At 34.5% G+C, this 17794-nt stretch overlaps 1 protein-coding gene across 3 annotated transcripts in view; it reads left to right on the top strand.

The window, feature by feature from the left end:
- Nucleotides 1–17794, top strand: part of neur (E3 ubiquitin-protein ligase neur) — a 262144-nt gene that overhangs the window by 232241 nt on the left and 12109 nt on the right. For all 3 annotated transcript variants that reach the window (XM_089093634.1, XM_089093633.1, XM_089093632.1), the window contains 2 exons: nucleotides 3137–3380; nucleotides 15523–15649. In XM_089093634.1, coding sequence (XP_088949760.1) covers nucleotides 3137–3380; nucleotides 15523–15649 — 371 coding nt within the window. The remainder of the gene's footprint in view (nucleotides 1–3136; nucleotides 3381–15522; nucleotides 15650–17794) is intronic.

Here is a 17794-nt window from a genome sequence, read left to right as displayed (position 1 = left end):
ACGCCTCGCTCTTTACGCTAAAGTTTTTTTATTGTTTAAAAAAATAGAGTTGTGAGAAAGTCAAACTTTAGCGTAAAGAGCGAGGCGTTGAGGAGGGGACAGCCCCCTTCATATACGGAATAATTTCTGTTCGTTTTAAGTTTTAACGTCGTTCCTTACTTTCAGTTAAAAAACTTGTTTTTTTTATTTAATTTTTGAACGTTTTTGAATTAATGCAGGTTTTGATTTTGGCTCACCGTACATGAATAATTAAAACAAAATTTGCATATTATATTTGGTTAAATGGCTTTCTCGAAACTTGTTTAATTTTATTTACGAACGTTTTTATTAGTAATAAATATACGTAACTTAGAATTAACTTACGTAACGAACTTCTATGTTCATAAATTTTTAACACGTATGTTAGGGGGTTCGCCCCTTATTCAATACCCTTCTCTTTACACTATTATTTGAATTTTTTTTCTCAGTTCTTTAAAAATTATCTCTTAATCAAAGTCAGTTTATCAGTTGAAAAACTTGTTTTTTTTTTTTATTTAAGTAAATATATTTTTCTTTAATAATTCTGGGAAATCCGGCGCGCCCGGCCTAGCCCTGTCCCGTCCCCCCTGCACCATTCCGTCCTGGAACGATCCTTCCCTATTGCCCCCGCCCCTCTCCTTCCCCCACCTACCAGAAAAAATCTCCTCTGAAAAAGTCTGTATACTTCCCAATAACCCATACTATATGTTAACATTGAGTAAAGTTCATAACTTTCAGCCCTCCCCCTGGGAACTTTGGGGGATCAAGTCATCCTAAAAGACATTTTTATCATATTTTCGACCATGCTGAACAAAATGGCTATCTCAAAATTTTGATCGGGTGACTTTGGGAAAAAAATGAGTGTGGGAGGGGGCCTAGTTGCCCTCCATTTTTTTTGGTCACTTAAAAAGGGCACTATAACTTTTAATTTCCGTTCCAATGAGCCCTCCCACGATATTCTAGGACCACTGGGTCGATACGATAACCCCTGGGAAAAAAAAACAAACAAACAAACAAACAAACAAATAAACACGCATCCGTGATCTTTCTTCTGGCAAAAAATGCAAAAATCCACATTTTTGTAGATAGGAGCTTGAAACCTCTACAGTAGGGTTCTCTGATACGCTGAATATGATGGTGTGATTTTCATTAAGGTTCTATAACTTTTAGGGGGTCTTTCCCCCTTTTTTTGAAAATCAGCCAAATTTTCTCAGGCGCGTAACTTTTGATGGGTAGCTCTAAACTTGATGAAAGTTATATATTTGAAGTCAGCATTGAAATCTGATTCTTTTGATATATCTATTGGTATCAAAAACCCGTTTTCTAGAGTTTCGGTTACCATTGAGCCGGGTCGCTCCTTACTTACAGTTCGTTACCACGAACTGTTTGATAAGGCGATACAAGGGCTTAGAATTTCTGCCGATACTCGAAGGCTGAGTTCCCTCCCTCCTTAAGGGGTACCCTTGATTACATGCCTTGTAAAATCCTCTGATAAATGAAAAACAAACCTAATGTTTCTATGATTTATGAAATTGGACTAATAGAAACTAGATTTATCCATTTTCAGCCTGCAGGTATGACCGTTCCCTGTCTTTTCTTTTTCTTCTTCTTCTTATTATTGCTATTATTTATTGAATATATTCTTTTTTTCATTTTTATTCTTTGTCTCGTACATATTTATTGAATTGGAATAATGGAGATGTCCCAAAAATTTGATGTTGGATACTGATTATCCTGCTAGAGAAACGCTTGGAAGTTACTTGTAAATTGGAATCAAAGTATTGTCTTTTAAGAGAGAAAATAATCTCTTTCTCATCCCTTCCCCCTCAAAATTCAGAAGATTATATATTTATTTTTGCTTTTCGAATATGCAATGGCTGCATAAATATTTATGCCTTGGCTAGCTCCCTCGCCAAAATAACATTAGAGTGGTGCCCTCAGTACGAAATGCTAATTTTTCAACAAAGGTAGATACCGAATTTTGTGTACGGTAAGAGAGAAGAGATCCATAATATCTTAGGTTTAGTTTCCTTTAATCGAATCCCCTTCGAAATAAGCCACTCCCCCACCCATAATAAAAATTACCCTAAAATTTTTAGAAAAAATATTTTTGTTTCCTCATTCTAATTTTGGTACTTTCTGAATGAAAATGATGCGGAGAAACGTTTATCTGACGAAAATTAGATATTGTATCCCATTTCTGATGGGAGAGAAGCGCCTAGAGGTTCCTTAGAATCAAGGATATATCTGTATATGAGCCAGGAATTTCTTGCCTAACTCTGCAGGGAGATAAGCCAATGCTCAACGGAGAAATTTATTACAAAAAATTTTCTATAACCGTTCCAGCGAGTTTGTTTTTACTGCTATGGAATCTCATGTAGTAAATTGGTTAAAGATCTGGGGGGTATTCCTGTAGTGAAAAGAGTTTGTCGCTAGTTTTCTTTTTATATACTAATAAAGGAAAGAATATAAAATCAGACAAGGATATTCGCAACACAATGTTTCCTTATTTAGATTAAAATTTCCTTAGTTCACATTTTACCATTATAAGTATACATAAAAGGTTAATTTTTTTTTTAGAATATTCAGCTATTACAATGACTTTGGGCGTAGCTAGTGGAGCGCAAGCGGAAAATCTCCCCCAGAACCCAATTAAACAAAAATTCAAAAAAAGGAAAAAACACATGAAAAGGAAAAATGAGTGCTATAGAATATAGATTTTAGATAGAGATTTTGGTCTCGCCCGAAGTTTTAGCATAACTTTCTTCTATTTTCACTGGCTTCTATTTTCTTCTATTCTTTCTTCTATTTTCTTCTATTCTTATTTTTCACTTATTATTCTCATTTTCTCTTCTTTGCGACCTTTTTCGTTTAGAGAAGAAACAAGAAAGCTTTACTAGTATTTGTTGCTATTTCACAACCCAAGGATATAAAATACTTCTCACGTAATATAGGTTTTGGGTAGAGAATGTTAGCAAGGAGGGGAAATGAGGCAGAGAGAGTAATAGTAAAGTTTTCTTACTTTCTGTCGCTCTTTGTTTTGTATTTATTTAGTTTTTTTTTACTTTTGATCTTGTTGGCTTGCATCCGAAATTTAGAATATTTGTACTTTTTCTAGAGTCCCGACTTAGAGCTTCTTCCAATAACCTGCCGTTGCCACAAACCCCTAGACAACCTCGACCTGTTTCTGTTATAAGTCCTATAATGGCCCATCCTAGTAACTGTGTTCCGAGGTCAGGGTCAGACCCTCAAATTGATCGGATTCTTCTACCCGGAATCAACCAGCTTACCCTAAGTCCACCGAGCACTAGTCAAGTTCAGTCATTGCAAACTCCGAAATTGCAGCCTGTGCCATTCCATAGGTAAGTCGATTTATTTGAAATCCTGATTTTTGTATTTATTTTGCTGGCTCTATGTTTATGCTACCTTGAAACAATTCATCCAAGCTTGGGTATTTATGTGAAAGTTTTGCTATTTATTAAAATTTTGGTTATTTATTTTCAAATTGCAAGTCAAGAAAATCCTTAAATTAACGATTTTTTCATGGTATCTAGGCTTAGAAGCTCCTTTCAGGAGCCCCAAAGAAGAACTATTCCAGAATTCTTAAATCCTCCCGGGGACACCCAATTTGATTTGCCGTAATCCATGTAGCCTAAGAGAGTTCGGATTTAGGGATTGGAATATCACAATAAATCTACTTCCGCAAAACTGTCAGGAATTGAATAAAACAATTCGTTTTTTGGTGTCTTTATGCGTTTTTCCTTGTAAGTTTGTCGCATGACAGGTCTAACAACGCTTATTTATTGCAAATTTCTTCATAGCACCTTTGTCTGACAAAGCAAACGAAAGTAGCGTAAAGCTATTTTTTCCAAGTAATTATTTTTATTTGACTCAGCGTTGAAGAAGATTCCTAAAATAAGGTTTAAATTATAAACCAGGGCCGTACCCAGAATTTTTGTTTGAGGGGGAGGGGTAATTTTGTATGCTTAACCAGAGTTGAACCAGCTCTAAATGGGTACCTGGATAAATCTGGGAAATGTAAAGAGGAAGGGTGTGCGAAAGCAAAGGATGGCTGGTCCCCAAGCCTATTGCACTTCCTGGCTGAAGGGCTATGAAACGGAGATCAGCACAGCCAGTAGGAACTGTAGAGTCCAATGCCGTACTCTTTACCTTCACCTGTAGTTTTCGTTGCAATGCTATTGAAGGAAAAACAACGGTAAAGTGGATATAAACATTGCTTTTTCTGAGTATTGTAAGGAAGGGAAGAGTCATAAGGGAACTGCAAAATTGATAGGTGGTAGTCAAAGAACTAGAATGTAGGTTGCAAGACCAGGAAATCCAGACATGGAGTAAGATATATATATATATATATATATATATATATATATATATATATATATATATATATATATATATATATATATATATATATATATATATATATATATATATATATATATATATATATATATATATATATATATATATATATATATATATATATATATATATATATATATATATATATATATATATATAATCACATTTCCTTGAGGTTTCTTGCACCAGAATGATATGGTGCGATTTTTTTTGATTTTTTTTATTTTATTGTATTTTTTATTTTTATTTTTATTTTAATAAATGGAGATCTTTATTACATAACTAATGTATACAAAAAAGCACGAAGCCCAGTATTTAAGTTTTAGAATTTAAATTTAGTGACATCTTAAATTCCCTATTTTGTCGGATTAATTCTATTTTCAGGCAGTTTAAGGTCTAACTGTCGATCATTTGGATTAAAATAATGTTTGGGAGAAGTTAAGATTGATGACTCATCCTTATTTTGGCCGAAGTTTGGTCATGGTACCGAAGCTGAAAAGGGATTGTGGATCCCAAGAACCTGCTTCGAAGGAAATCCGAAAACAACTAATACCAATTTAGTTTCCGAGACTTAAAAAAAAAAAAAAAAAAAAAATTATAAAAATAGAACAGACACCGATCAATTGATAAAGCGCCGTCGAGCATAGTTGCCGCCGCCGAACTTTATTTCGGCACGGCTTCGGGAACTATTGGGAAGCTTGTATCAGCTGAACAAAAAGGGAAGAAATGAGGCTAAACAGTTAATTAAACAGTTATTTAAACAAATATTAAATTAATTAAAGTTAATTAATATTAAGTTAATTATTAAGTTAATTATTAAAATATTAAGTTAATTAAACAATATTAAACAGTTATTAAACAGTTAATAATAAAATAAATTCCTTTACATCTTATGAAAATGGTCTAAATCAGCTGTATCTGACTTCCTTGGAAATAGGACGACATAAACTTACCTGGGACTTTGGACTGCAATGCTGACAGTCTGATTTTCACTGTTCCCATTTTTCCTCCTTACCAAGACAGCAAATGATGCCATTTGCTGTCGGCAAGACGGCAAATGATACCATACTAAACTAACTAGAAAGAATGCTAGTAGACTTTTATTTGAGGAGTTTCACTTCGTCAACATAAAGATAGCGTAATTCCTTTGTGCAGTATTTATTTATCATTTTAGCCATTTGTTCTATTGCTTGAAGTTTTTCTATTATCTTATTTTGTTGACCATAAAATATTATTTAAAAAAATGTTTAAACAAAAGTTTTGTTGTGCCTGTTTTTTGAGTGCCTGAAGACTAAAAAACGTGCATTTTTATGCCAAAAATTTATAACCCTCCGTGAGCCTTAAGACAAATATAGAACGATTCCGGGGGGGGGGGGAGGAATATTCCCTAATATCTATTTGTTTCCAGGGATTATATTGGACTGACCTTTAATATTATGTTGGTGCGGGATGATAGCTTGCCTCTTTTTGCAGAAATTGTTTTATTTGATAATATTGTTTAAAAAGCATTTTGAATCTAAAAAAAATGTCTTTTTACTAATTTTTATTACCAAGTCTCCTGATTATTGGCTACAGTATATGCAGGGATGTATGCAAGAAGGAGCATTGGGGCCTAGACCCTCTGAAATCCTAAACTTTACCAAATTTTTATACAAATTATCTATTTTTTTATTATTTATAATATTTATTTTTAAAAAATATTATTTTCTTTATATACCTTTTTTCATCCTAAAAAAATTTCATTTTGGTTTGAGGTTCCATTATATATAGTTTGAGCAAAAAAAAGTGTTTTACAATACAATTTAATCTAAATGCCAGTTCTTCGCTTTGTATTTTCTTCACATTTCTCCGTGAAATCTTGTATTATTATGAAATTGGTGAATTCTAATTTGGGTGACAAGTTTTATTCTTGATTAAGTTACGTCGGAACGAACGCAACTACGAACTAACTTACGAATTAAATTTTGAATGCAGCTTCACCAAAATTCGACGACATTTCTTCTGAAACATATTTTTATGTGCCTCATTTATCATCTATTAAGATTAAACCGAGAATATTTTTTGTGGTAAATTTTATATGTAATATTGTTATTCGTTGTTTATTTATATTTTCAAATCCAATAAAAATGGTTTAAATCGAGCTGTTGAAACAGCATACTTCCTTAGAACTACTAACAATTTAATTGAGATTGTCAATTCTTCAGTGTCTTTTTGCTCGTTTTCCCTTGAAATGTTTTTGTATGACAGTCATAACGACCTTTAATTATGGTCGAAACACTTTTTTTTGGTTGGTTACTCATAGCTTGACTTTAGTTCATGTTCAACCTTAAGCCGGAAATGTTAAATTTTGGGATAATTAGAATTTTGAAGACGTGTCAGGCGGAACTCTTCGGGAGTGGTTTTTGTAGATGGAAGTCTAATAATCCTCAACTTAAGGACTTGGAAATGTCATAGCTTCTTAACTTTTTGTTTAAGATCACCGGATATCGGTTGAAACACCTGGGTTTATATATATCTCGTTTAACACTTAAGTCGTCGGAATTCAAAATAATTGACGTTTTCGGGCTTCTCTTCGTTTTGAGGATCTCTGCGCTTTCCTTATTTGTTCTTTTGAGTCGCATGTAAGGTTAAACACCCGATGTTGTTCGCCGCTGTGACTGGCTTTACAGTTCAAACTTATCTGGAGGTATTTTATTTGTGAAGTTATTAACATGTTTTCTTTATTCTTTAGTTTGTCTTTCTTGAAATAAATGGCATTCCAGATTTGTCGTTAATTGCCGTGAGAGGATCTGATGCTCAATCTATCATATATTATTTTGTTTGATCTCAGAAATGAATGACATTCTGGACTTCCTTACATTTTGAGCAACCTTTTTTACTCTTTTCGTGTTTGTTTTCAATCTCATTCACCTTTAATGTTGAATGTAAGCAGGATTTCAAGAGCAAATTTGGCCTAACGCCGTGAAAAGCGTTTATAGCTCAGTTTCACCTGAATTATTTCTATTTTTGAGATTTTTTACTATACTTTTTTGTGGTTTTGAACGTCCCAGGCTTCCTTGCATTTTAGCTAGGGGCCTAATTTACTATTGGCCAGGGGAACAACTGCCCCCCAGACCCAAGCTTGCCTTGCTCAAGCTCAGTCCCCCTCCCAGCTGAAATTTAGTTTCTGAAAATAAATTGTCCAAATTAAGATAAATCCCAGATTTGCCTCTCAATCACTTTGACTATCTGTCTTGGCATTTTCTACAATTAGCCATGACTTGATGCCTGCAAAATACTTAATTTTAATTCAAAATCAAAGGATTTTGAATTGAAATCAAGTATTTGCAGGCATCAAGACATGGCTAATTGTAGAAAAAACCAAAACAGATAGTCCAAGTGATTGAGAGGCAAATCTTGGATAAACCCTTTTTAGGATTGTATAAAAATGATGTCATGTATCCAGAGTCCATATATCCAAATGATAATTCAAGTATCCAGAGAAACACGTCAGTTATGATAATATATGACTCAGTTTTCAGGTTTCTCTGTCATTTTCACTTGATTTGGGAAAATTGGCTCCAACTTTGCCCCCCCCCCCAGGATTTTGACGAAATTACGCCACTAATTTTAGCCACCCTAATTTGCTATTTTCCTCTTTTGTTTTTAATCAGTTATTAGGTTAGATCTAAGCCCGTGATTCCCAACATGGAGCGCAGGTCCCATCGGTGGATCATGATAATTTTTTGGTGGGTAATGGGCAGGACGTGCACTTTCCGGCTGACTATTCTTTTGAGGCTAAAGTTTGAAAAAAAAAAACTAATATTTTTATGTGAATGACGTCGCATTCAAATACATTTGAAGAGCAAAAAAGAAACTCGACAGTATTGCAATGACACTATACACATGAAATTACACTACGATACCATACTATGACACTAATGACACTATGACACGTTGTATAAAAGGTGTTTTATTTAGGTGTACCGTATTGTATTGTACGCAATATTTTTCAGTAGTAAAAAATATGCCTAGCAGACGACCCCCAAAAAGATACCAAGTTAATGGTCTTTAAAGCTTCCTTCAGGTGAATACACGTACAATTTTGAGTAACAGAATTTTAATTTCGCAACGGGGGCTTCGGGATTTTAAAAATGCCTATGAGGGGCATGACCAAAAATCGGTTAGGAACCACTGATCTAAGCGGTCGTCCACGAACCAGTATTGTACAACGCACGAAGGGAATTTGCTGCTCAATTTGACCAGTTTTATGTTTATGTGATTTATCACTTTTTATATGTTTTTTTTTTCAAATTAATAGACATACCGGGACTCCTTGGATTTTGTTCAGCTTTACTTTGTTCGTTTCGTCGCTACTTGTCTGTTAAACAGAACATCCTCAAGAAGTGAAGTTGGTTAATACCAATGAAATATACCGAAATATGGTAGTAATATAATACGGTACTTTCCCATTATTTGGGCCTTTACAGGGAAACCAGTCACGAAAATCCCGTTTTTGACGGGTTAATTCAAGACACCGCTATAGAGTGGTGGAATGCATAGCGTGGTTTTCATTGCGTATACGATCTTTAAACTGTTGTTTTTTTGGGGTTTATGGGGGGGGAAGGTACCTAGGTTAGGTTACATATTTAATATATGCAATGCTTTGCTTCACCCCCACCCCCTAATGTGCAAATATATAGCCCAAATTTGTTTCTAAACTATTATATATTCATCCTGTTTTATTTTATTTCATTAGCATTAACCAAACTTGACTTTTTGGAAAGGCCCATATAATGGGAAAGTACCTATAATACTTTAAAAACACAATTATGGAAACTTTGACAAAGAATTATGGAATGCAGGCCGCACTGAACGCATTATATTAAATATCTAACCTAACTTAACCTAACCCTTAACCACATCTAAATATTAAATATTTAATTAAAATATACCTTCATCGTAGTTTTTTCACTTATAAAAAGCAAATCATAACCAATTCAAACCGGTTTTGTCAGATATTAGACAGTGTAATTCTTGATTGTGTTCCATATAACAGGCAAGTACCGTTTCGTCTTTTCTTTTCCACCACCTATATTCGTAGATGTAAGTAGCAATTAAGAGGTTGTGCAGCTCAGTCTGACCAAAGTTATTTTTATTTGTGAGATTATTACTGTGTTTTTCTTCTTTCTTTACTTTCTCTTCTGCTCAAAATTAAATGATACCACGGTCTCCTCATCTTTTAGCTGTGTTTTTTTCTATTTTAGTTTTTTCATTATAAAGTTGGAAATAAGCTGTTTTTCAAGGGCCAGTATTGTGCAGTCTCAGACATAGATTGAAAGTTCAGTTTCTTGAATGATTTTAATCAGCAAGATTGTTCACAGCGTTTCATTTATTATCTCTTGGTTTATTTTTACCGTCTCAATGGACTATCTATTTATTCGACATTGATCCAGCCGACAATACGAAGCCAGACCCCAGGCCTATCTCATTGTTAAAGCTACGGAATTTATTGATGAGTTATTCTTCATTTGCAAATGTACTAGAACCGGTTCTTCATTTGCAAATGTACCAGAACCGGTTGGTGGTTGTTATTATTTTGACGATACCAGGATATGTAAAGGTGCTCCGATTATACGTCATTTTCAATTTTATCCCCCTCTTGTTGTCGGCGCTTCTTGAATTCAATATTAAAGGAACTTGAATAAACTGAGTGGCGTTTCTAATAGTTTTCATCCTAAGAAAATCCTATCTCAGAGACTACATTATTGATTGGAACTCTCCTGAACGAAGCTAGCTCATTTGATTTAATAAGCAGTCTTTGCTAGATGATGATTCATTCCTTGTGTTCTATTTCTTCCCCTAGAGACCTTTTTGTTCGTTTTGAGTATTATCCTAAGGAACTGCTTTTATCTTTTCTTTGCACGACTTGGACTTGTCTCAGTCTTGGAAACAGAACTGGCTTGTCCAGCTTTGATGAACTTCTTCATATAAAAGCCTATTTGGTAAAAATCAGTCCATTCAGTCGTATGAACAATTGTATCCAATAGCAGGTTAAAACCAAAAAAATACGGGTGGCTTCAAGAACTTTTAATTTTGCAACTGGAATTTCTTTTAACCATTCAAAATTTTTACTCTTAGAGATAACGATTTTACAATTTTTTATACATTTGTTTCCATGGATGCAATACGGCTCTTATCGGTGTCAAATTGTTCTATTGATTTTTCGAAAGTTTTTCGGGGACTAATGAATACTGCTATCCTGTAGAATTAAGTATCTCTACTACAAGGGATCGTCGGAATATTAAATCTAGACATAAAGTAAAGCATGAAGAAAGTTATACATAAGAAAAACATAAGTCTATGCCTCATATTGGACCATGGATTAAATATAGTACAAAATTTTATAGTATTGTAAAAAAAATGGTAAAAAGTAAAATTAATAAAGGAAGACAAGGGCCTATAGGTCTTCGCCCCATGGAGCATTTCCGGTAAGAGATCTTGATTATAATTGGATCTTCTAAGTGCTGCACAGTGGATAATACAAAGGCCTTCATTTAATTTTTATTCTGAAAACTTTTCAGAATCTTTCCATTATAGGATTTAGGTTTTTCCTGTAAATGTGCCTCAAAAAGTATATATTAAAACCAGAAAGTCCATTGAAATTTCAACTGGATAACAAAAAAAATCTGTAAAATGAATCTAAGTTGCCTGAAGAAAAACATTACTACAGAAAAAGGACATTAGGGGGTGGCAATAAAGGTTGCTTCGCCCAAAGGGGATGGCCACTTCATCTACCTGACAATGAACTCCCACGTCTAGTTTCCTCCACGTGTGGCGTTAGTGCTGGTGTGCAAGACCGTATCCAGAATTTTATTGGAGGGGTGTAATTTTTTTTAAACGCAATAAAAATTTGGGTACTGTTCTAAAATCCGGACACACGCGTCGAGAAAATCAAAGCTCAGATAGTCATTACCTGGTAATTGTCTATCTGACGCTATATAAAAAGGGGTTTCTGACTCTGGACACTATATTTAAACTTTAGTTTTTTGGGGTTTAGGGGCAAAAAAGGTACCTAGGTTAGGTTAGGTTACGTATTTAATGTATGCTATGCTTTACCCCCCTAATGTGCAAATATATAGCCGAAATTTGTTTCTAAACTATAATATATTTATCCTATTTTGTTTTATTTCATTAGCATTAACCAAACTTCACTTTTCGCATGTATCCCGGATTTTAGAACGATACCAAAATTTGTTTAAATGTGATCTTGTTATTTTTTTTTACGAGTCGGGCAATTTTTTTGAAGGGGAGAGGTTCAAATCGGGTGGCCCTCTAGATACGGGAAAGTGAAAAAACTATGCTAGTGCCTATGATTTTTGAATTGGGAAACCCTCGCTTCACACTAAGCTACTTCGTTTACACTGGTGACAGAAAGGTAGTCGCAAACATAAAACACGGTCGCAGGCATTTGTGATAGATAGTGCACGACCCCTATACAGTTTCCATCTCTAGGCTCTTGGCTTCGTTTTTTAATTTTGTTTCCAAATTCTTCTAATTGATGCGCAATTTAAGTGTCTAGGAATAAGGCAGGAATTTTATGCTTTAATACATGGAATCTTTTCGCTTGTTTATTTTCTTTGAGGCAGTTCTATGATTTCTCTTAAACTTTGGAATTTCCGATTCCGTTTTTCATCTTTTATCCCTGGCATGTGCTCTCCGAAAAATAAATTACTTTGTTTTAAAAGAAATAGGAAGCTCTTGTCGTTAGTTTTACCATACATAAACATGCGAAATTAGAATTCCTCTTCCGATTTTTTTTTTAGAAAAGATTGAAGTTAGTCTCTACCTAAAAAGTGGAAAATTTTGTCTTTTAAACAGAAGAACGCAAGAGTAAAATTTTCCAACGGGGGTTGTAGTTAGAACACAGGATAGTCGTTTTCTTGGCCTAATCTCTGTGTTTTCTTTTCAGTCAAGTGACACAAGACGGTGCGTTTTGTAGGCAAAAACAACCAATTGACGTTGCTATCTTCAGAGCGATCTGTCTGATTTAAAGTGTAATTCTCTTGACTTCCTAGAACATAAAAAAAACACTATCTGAAAAAAAAAAAAAACAGTAGGCTAGGTCTATATGTTTCATATGTCATTATTTCGAAGTGTGTTTTTTTGAAGGCAGGTTCACCATCCTGAGAACCGAATATCTGTCAATACTAGGACAGTTTTTCATTCGGCGGCCTTACCAGTGGCGGATCCAGAGGGGCGAGGGGGGCACCCCCTCTAACGTAGTCTAAAGTAGTATTATTTACTTAATTAACGCAAGTTTGTGTTAATTAAACTTGCTCCTAACGCAAGTTTATCGGATCAGCCTATTTTGCCCCCCCTCCCTAAAAAAATCCTGAACCCGCCCTTGGGCCTTACGTTCGGCTGCCTAAGCAAAAAACGGAAGCCAAAAAATTAAAATGTAGTCATACCGGAAGCGATTCTGAAAATTAAATAAAGAGAAATTTTCCGAATTTAACGAAGTAAGAATTTTGTTACTATGACGTTTAGGTCAGAAGAGGGGGATAAAATACGGTATTACGGCCTATTGTTCTTAGGTTACAACTTGTCATTTTCTTTACAACGCGTCTTTATTTGTGTTTTTAGATCAAGTTTTTCTTTTCTTAGCGCTAATATCCGATAATACCGCAATTGAGGAGTCTAGGTGAAGGATTGGCTCCAACTCTCATAAAGCTCCTTAGTATATAAGTGCTATTATTGTTGCAGTCCAACGCCAGATGTTTTAGTCAACAACCTTGGCGATTGGATTGATTCAAATAGCTTAACATCAGATGAGGAGAGCAATTACTAGGAAACAATTCGATTGCTAACGGTCTTTCTTGTTGCGCGTAGAAAACAATGTTGTACCTGGTTTTGCAGTGGAACAATTATAGATTAATTTTTATAACTGCTTATTCTAGAAGTAGTTTGGCTCGGGGCAAATTATTGAGCTTTGGGGTTCATTTTTACTTGGAATTAAATTTTTATTTGACCCAGGCACGTACACATGGTTTTTTCTGAGAGGGTAATTATAAAAAAATTAATTACTTAAATCAAAATTGCCCAGCAATTTGTGAAAATTCAGGATTAGCAAGGGGGTTCTGATCCCTTCCTCCCTCCCCCGCGTACATCCTTCATTCCAGTGAAACAGCTTAATCGCGTTTGTCAGTCAAAAACACAAAAAAAGTAATGGCATTTCTGTTTGCTTATATGCTCTAAAATTCCGTGGAAGTGGTTACAAAAACACCGAGGGGGGCGGGGGGGGGGGTAAGCCAACATTAAAATATGAGTGGTATGTGTTTTTGATCGCAATTTATCTTCAGCATTCTGTGAAATATACAACTATATAAGATCAAAATATGCATAATTTCCCCGTTTGCAATCATGAGCCATGCCTTGAAAAAATATCTTACAAAATCTAGAACATCAAAATCTAGAAAATCTAGAAAAATCAAAAATATCTTACAAAAAAACAGAATGAAAAAAAATTGTTTCAACACCATGACTAAATTTTAGTATTAGCTAAGATTTTCTTTCTTTTTTGACGTAATCAGTATCAGAATCATCAGTCATAAAGCCTAATTTAACATTTCTTTTTGAAATCTATTAACAATAATATATCTGCCACTTTTTGTCATATTTCCCAGTCCTGTTGGATATGTTGATATTCTTCTTCATCATGTATTTTCAATCTAAAAATTCATCTAAAACTATAATCTGAAAAATTGCCTAACAACAAAAGGTCGAAAAGAATGGATAAATTATTGGTTATTATACCGCTATAAAAAAGATTAACAAATAGAATCAATCCTGCTTTGTTCATTTCATCAGTTTTATTTTTGTTTCATTTTAAAATAAGTAACAGAGTATAATCTTAATGTATCAGATTAGTTTTATAACAATTAGCTTCGTCTAACGTTAAAAAATAGAAAAAGTGTATTCATTTTCCTGGATATACTCCTTTCTAAAATCAAATAGCAGTGAAGCCTGTCGACCTACATAAAAAAAAGCGTAGCTTTAAAAGTCTTAGTATAGGAGAAAAATTCTTTTGCTCCTCCCATGGCCTGATATTAGTTTTTGGCTTTTTAAAGCACAGTGTGAAGTTTTAAGAAGTTGAAGTAAAATATTTGCACTAATTTTGGTTCATTCCATTTTCATAATCATGATATATGAACAGTTTATTTCGAAAATTGATCAAACTGAAACTGATGTAGAAACTGCAAATGTGTATTACGAACATTTGCACAGTGTACCAAACTAGAAGCCTAGGGCTGTCATTCCGTCCGCCCCTGCCCAGGGCTGCCCCAGTTATTATTATTATTACTATTATTAATTAGTGTCATTGCTACCGTATTGGTAATTGGTGCTATTGATATAATTGTTACAATTCAAAATGGTTATACCTCATTGAAGCATCATATATCATTTTTGACAAAAATGACACTCTAACCAGATAGAAATTTGCAGACAAGTCATCCAATTACCTTCAAACGCTTTCATTGTTTTGAGGTTTATACTAGTTATGTTACAATCAGAAGAATCATTATCGTGTCTTTAATGTTGCAGAACGTCTGGATGGCACGTGTGGTTAAATACAGATACCATTCTGGCATTATGGAATGAAGGGGATTTTGTTCAGGGATATGCCTTCACCGCAAGGTCAATCAAAATCAGGGAGCACTCATTACTTTTGTCAACGTTGTGACAAATTTTTACAAAGAAGCCCGATAATCACTTATCTAGTGTCGCAGACGCTTGGAAGCCACGTGCAGTTTAATACAGGCGTCTGTCTGGCATGATGCAGTGAAGGGGATTTAGTTCAGGTATATGACTTCACTGTTAGGTCAATCAAAATTAGGGAGCACACATTACTTCTTGTCAACGTTGTGACAATTTTTCAGGAATAAGCCCGATAATAACTTATTTAGTGTTGCAGAACGCTTGGATGTCACGTGCAGTTAACTTCAGGCGTCTGTCTGTCATGATGCAGTGAAGGGGAATTCTGCTCAAGGATACGACTTCACTGCGAGGTCAATCAAAACTAGGAAACAATTAATATGTTGTGAAACAATAAGAAGCATAATAATCTTGTATTTAATGTTACAGAACGCGTGGACGGCATGTGCGATTAAGTGCTGACAACTGTTTGGCATGGCGCAGTGAAGGGGAATTTTGTCAAGGATATGTCTTCACAGCGAGACCAATAAAAACTGGGGAGAAATTAGTTGTAATGGTAAGTATTTCTTTTAGCTAATTAAACAGGTGTTGTTTTGCCTTGATTTGTTATTGTGCAGTAATAAGTAGACCGTTCAGAAGCAAAAGAGACGAACTACAAAAAGATAACGGAAGACTGACAAATAAAATACTTCGCTAGTCTTGGCGATGATTTACACTAATCTCCCGATGGAAAAAGGAAATGGTTATGTTTGTGTTTATTGATGTTTCAATATATAGAACTTATTCGATTACGTTCAAGCAAGGCCATATTTATGGAGAGGGGGTTATGGGCTTTGACCCCCCCCCCCCCAGAATTTTTTCCGACTCGTTAAAACGTAACAAAAATGCATATAAACAAATTTTTGATGTGTTTTGAAGTTTTTATTTCAAATCCCCCCCCAACAAAATCCCTGGGTGCTTCCTTGGGTACTTTTCCATTATTCAGAACGCACCCAAGAATTGAAGTTATGTTAATCCTAATGAAATATACCAGAATAGGATGAAAATATAATACTTTATTAACAAAATTATGGGAACTATATCAGAAAATTATAGAAAGCAGGCAGTCGAGAATGCAATATATTAAATATCTAGCCTAACCTAACCAAAGTACCAACTATATACATAAAATATTTAATTGAAATATACCTACAACGTAATTTTTCCACTGAGTCTGAGCTAATTGTCTCCGAATACTGATAGCTAAACCGGTTTTTGTCAGAGCTTGCCGATCAAAATCCTTGAGTGTGTTCTGAGCGATAGACAAGTACCTGTCCTTGCAATCAAGTGCAGATCTAGTCAGATCTCTCGCGCAGCGCACCAATTTCCTGGATTGTCGATAAGTTAGTTTTCATTTTTACCAAATCATCTACTCTGATCTTTTCCATTTGTTTAATTAATCTTTATTGTCATTATTTTGTCTTTTTTTTGCTTCAATTGTTACCATTCTATCTTTTTATAATAAAAAATAAATATTGTTACAGCAAAATTTGTATTCAGAGGTGGAGTAAAGGGGTTTGGCTCCTCCCCCTTTGAAATGTTTGTCCGAAGCGTAAAAAAGTTATAAAAATTCATAAACACATTTTGATTCGCCCTCTCCTAGATTCGGAAAAAAACTTTTTTTTGGGTATTTTCATTGAAAAATAATAAACTGGTCGATCTCACCCTAGATTCTGAAAAATACAGTACTCCCCCTCCCTCTCGCGTAAATTTTTCTGAATTGACGCACCTGGTTTGCATGGGTTTCCGTTTAGCATAAATAGAAATACCCGCTAATTATTATCATAAGCTCTATTAATAAAATCTCTGTGAATACAAACTATAAATCTAGGCGAAAATCAAGGGCCATCGAAATTCTTAGTACCCTCTTCATCTCAAACCTGGGGTCCGCCTATCGCTTCAAGTTATCGTTCGATCCCTAAAAGCAAATCCTTACATAATCTTTCACTTAGTGGTGACAATTGTTTGGGAGGGGGATTTTATCGCTAGATGTTTTTTGCTCCCTATAGATTTTGAAAAGTACCTTTTTTGGGGGGAGGGGGTGTTTTCATTGAAAGTGTTTTCTGTATTTTAATTGAAAAAATGTAAAAAAAATTACAATTTTGCCCCCCCCCCACAGATTTTGAAAAATATATTTTGTCCCTCCCTAAATTTTCATGAATTGACGCCACTGGTTTCACTTAACCACTTTGATACTTTCGATTTGTCTGATAATTTTTTTATCATATTTAGTTCAATTAGTATTAGTTTTTGTTAATATCTAGTTTCAATTATTGCCAAAGGACATTGAAAATAACATAATTTTTATCACTTGGGTCTGGTTTTGTGTTAGCATAGGTTTCCGTTTAGCATAAATAGGAATAACCACTAGTTATTAGCACTTTGCTTAGTGCTAAATTAGTGACATCCTTGTCTGATGGCTGTCCTTCCGGCATTTCCTTCGTAAACCAAAGGAAATTGTAACGGTTGGTGATTAGTAGGCTATTATGCATCTTTCTTGGACATAAGTTTACTAATGATTGTTTGTCTTTTAGTTGTAAATAGTCTGTACATGAAGGTCTTATTATGAGGGGGGCTGTCTTTGAGGATTTGACGATGTCCCAAATTTACTTGAAAAAAAAAATCCCAAAATAGTAGGAATATGTACACTTTTCAAGGGTAA

The sequence above is a fragment of the Artemia sp. Qi Xiang Cuo genome, chromosome 8 (genome assembly GCF_049724085.1).
Source record: "Artemia sp. Qi Xiang Cuo chromosome 8, ASM4972408v1, whole genome shotgun sequence".
NCBI classification, from domain to species: Eukaryota; Metazoa; Arthropoda; class Branchiopoda; order Anostraca; family Artemiidae; genus Artemia; species Artemia sp. Qi Xiang Cuo.
The sequence above is the reverse complement of the archived record's forward strand: the minus strand, read 5'-3'. Positions and strand labels throughout refer to the sequence as shown.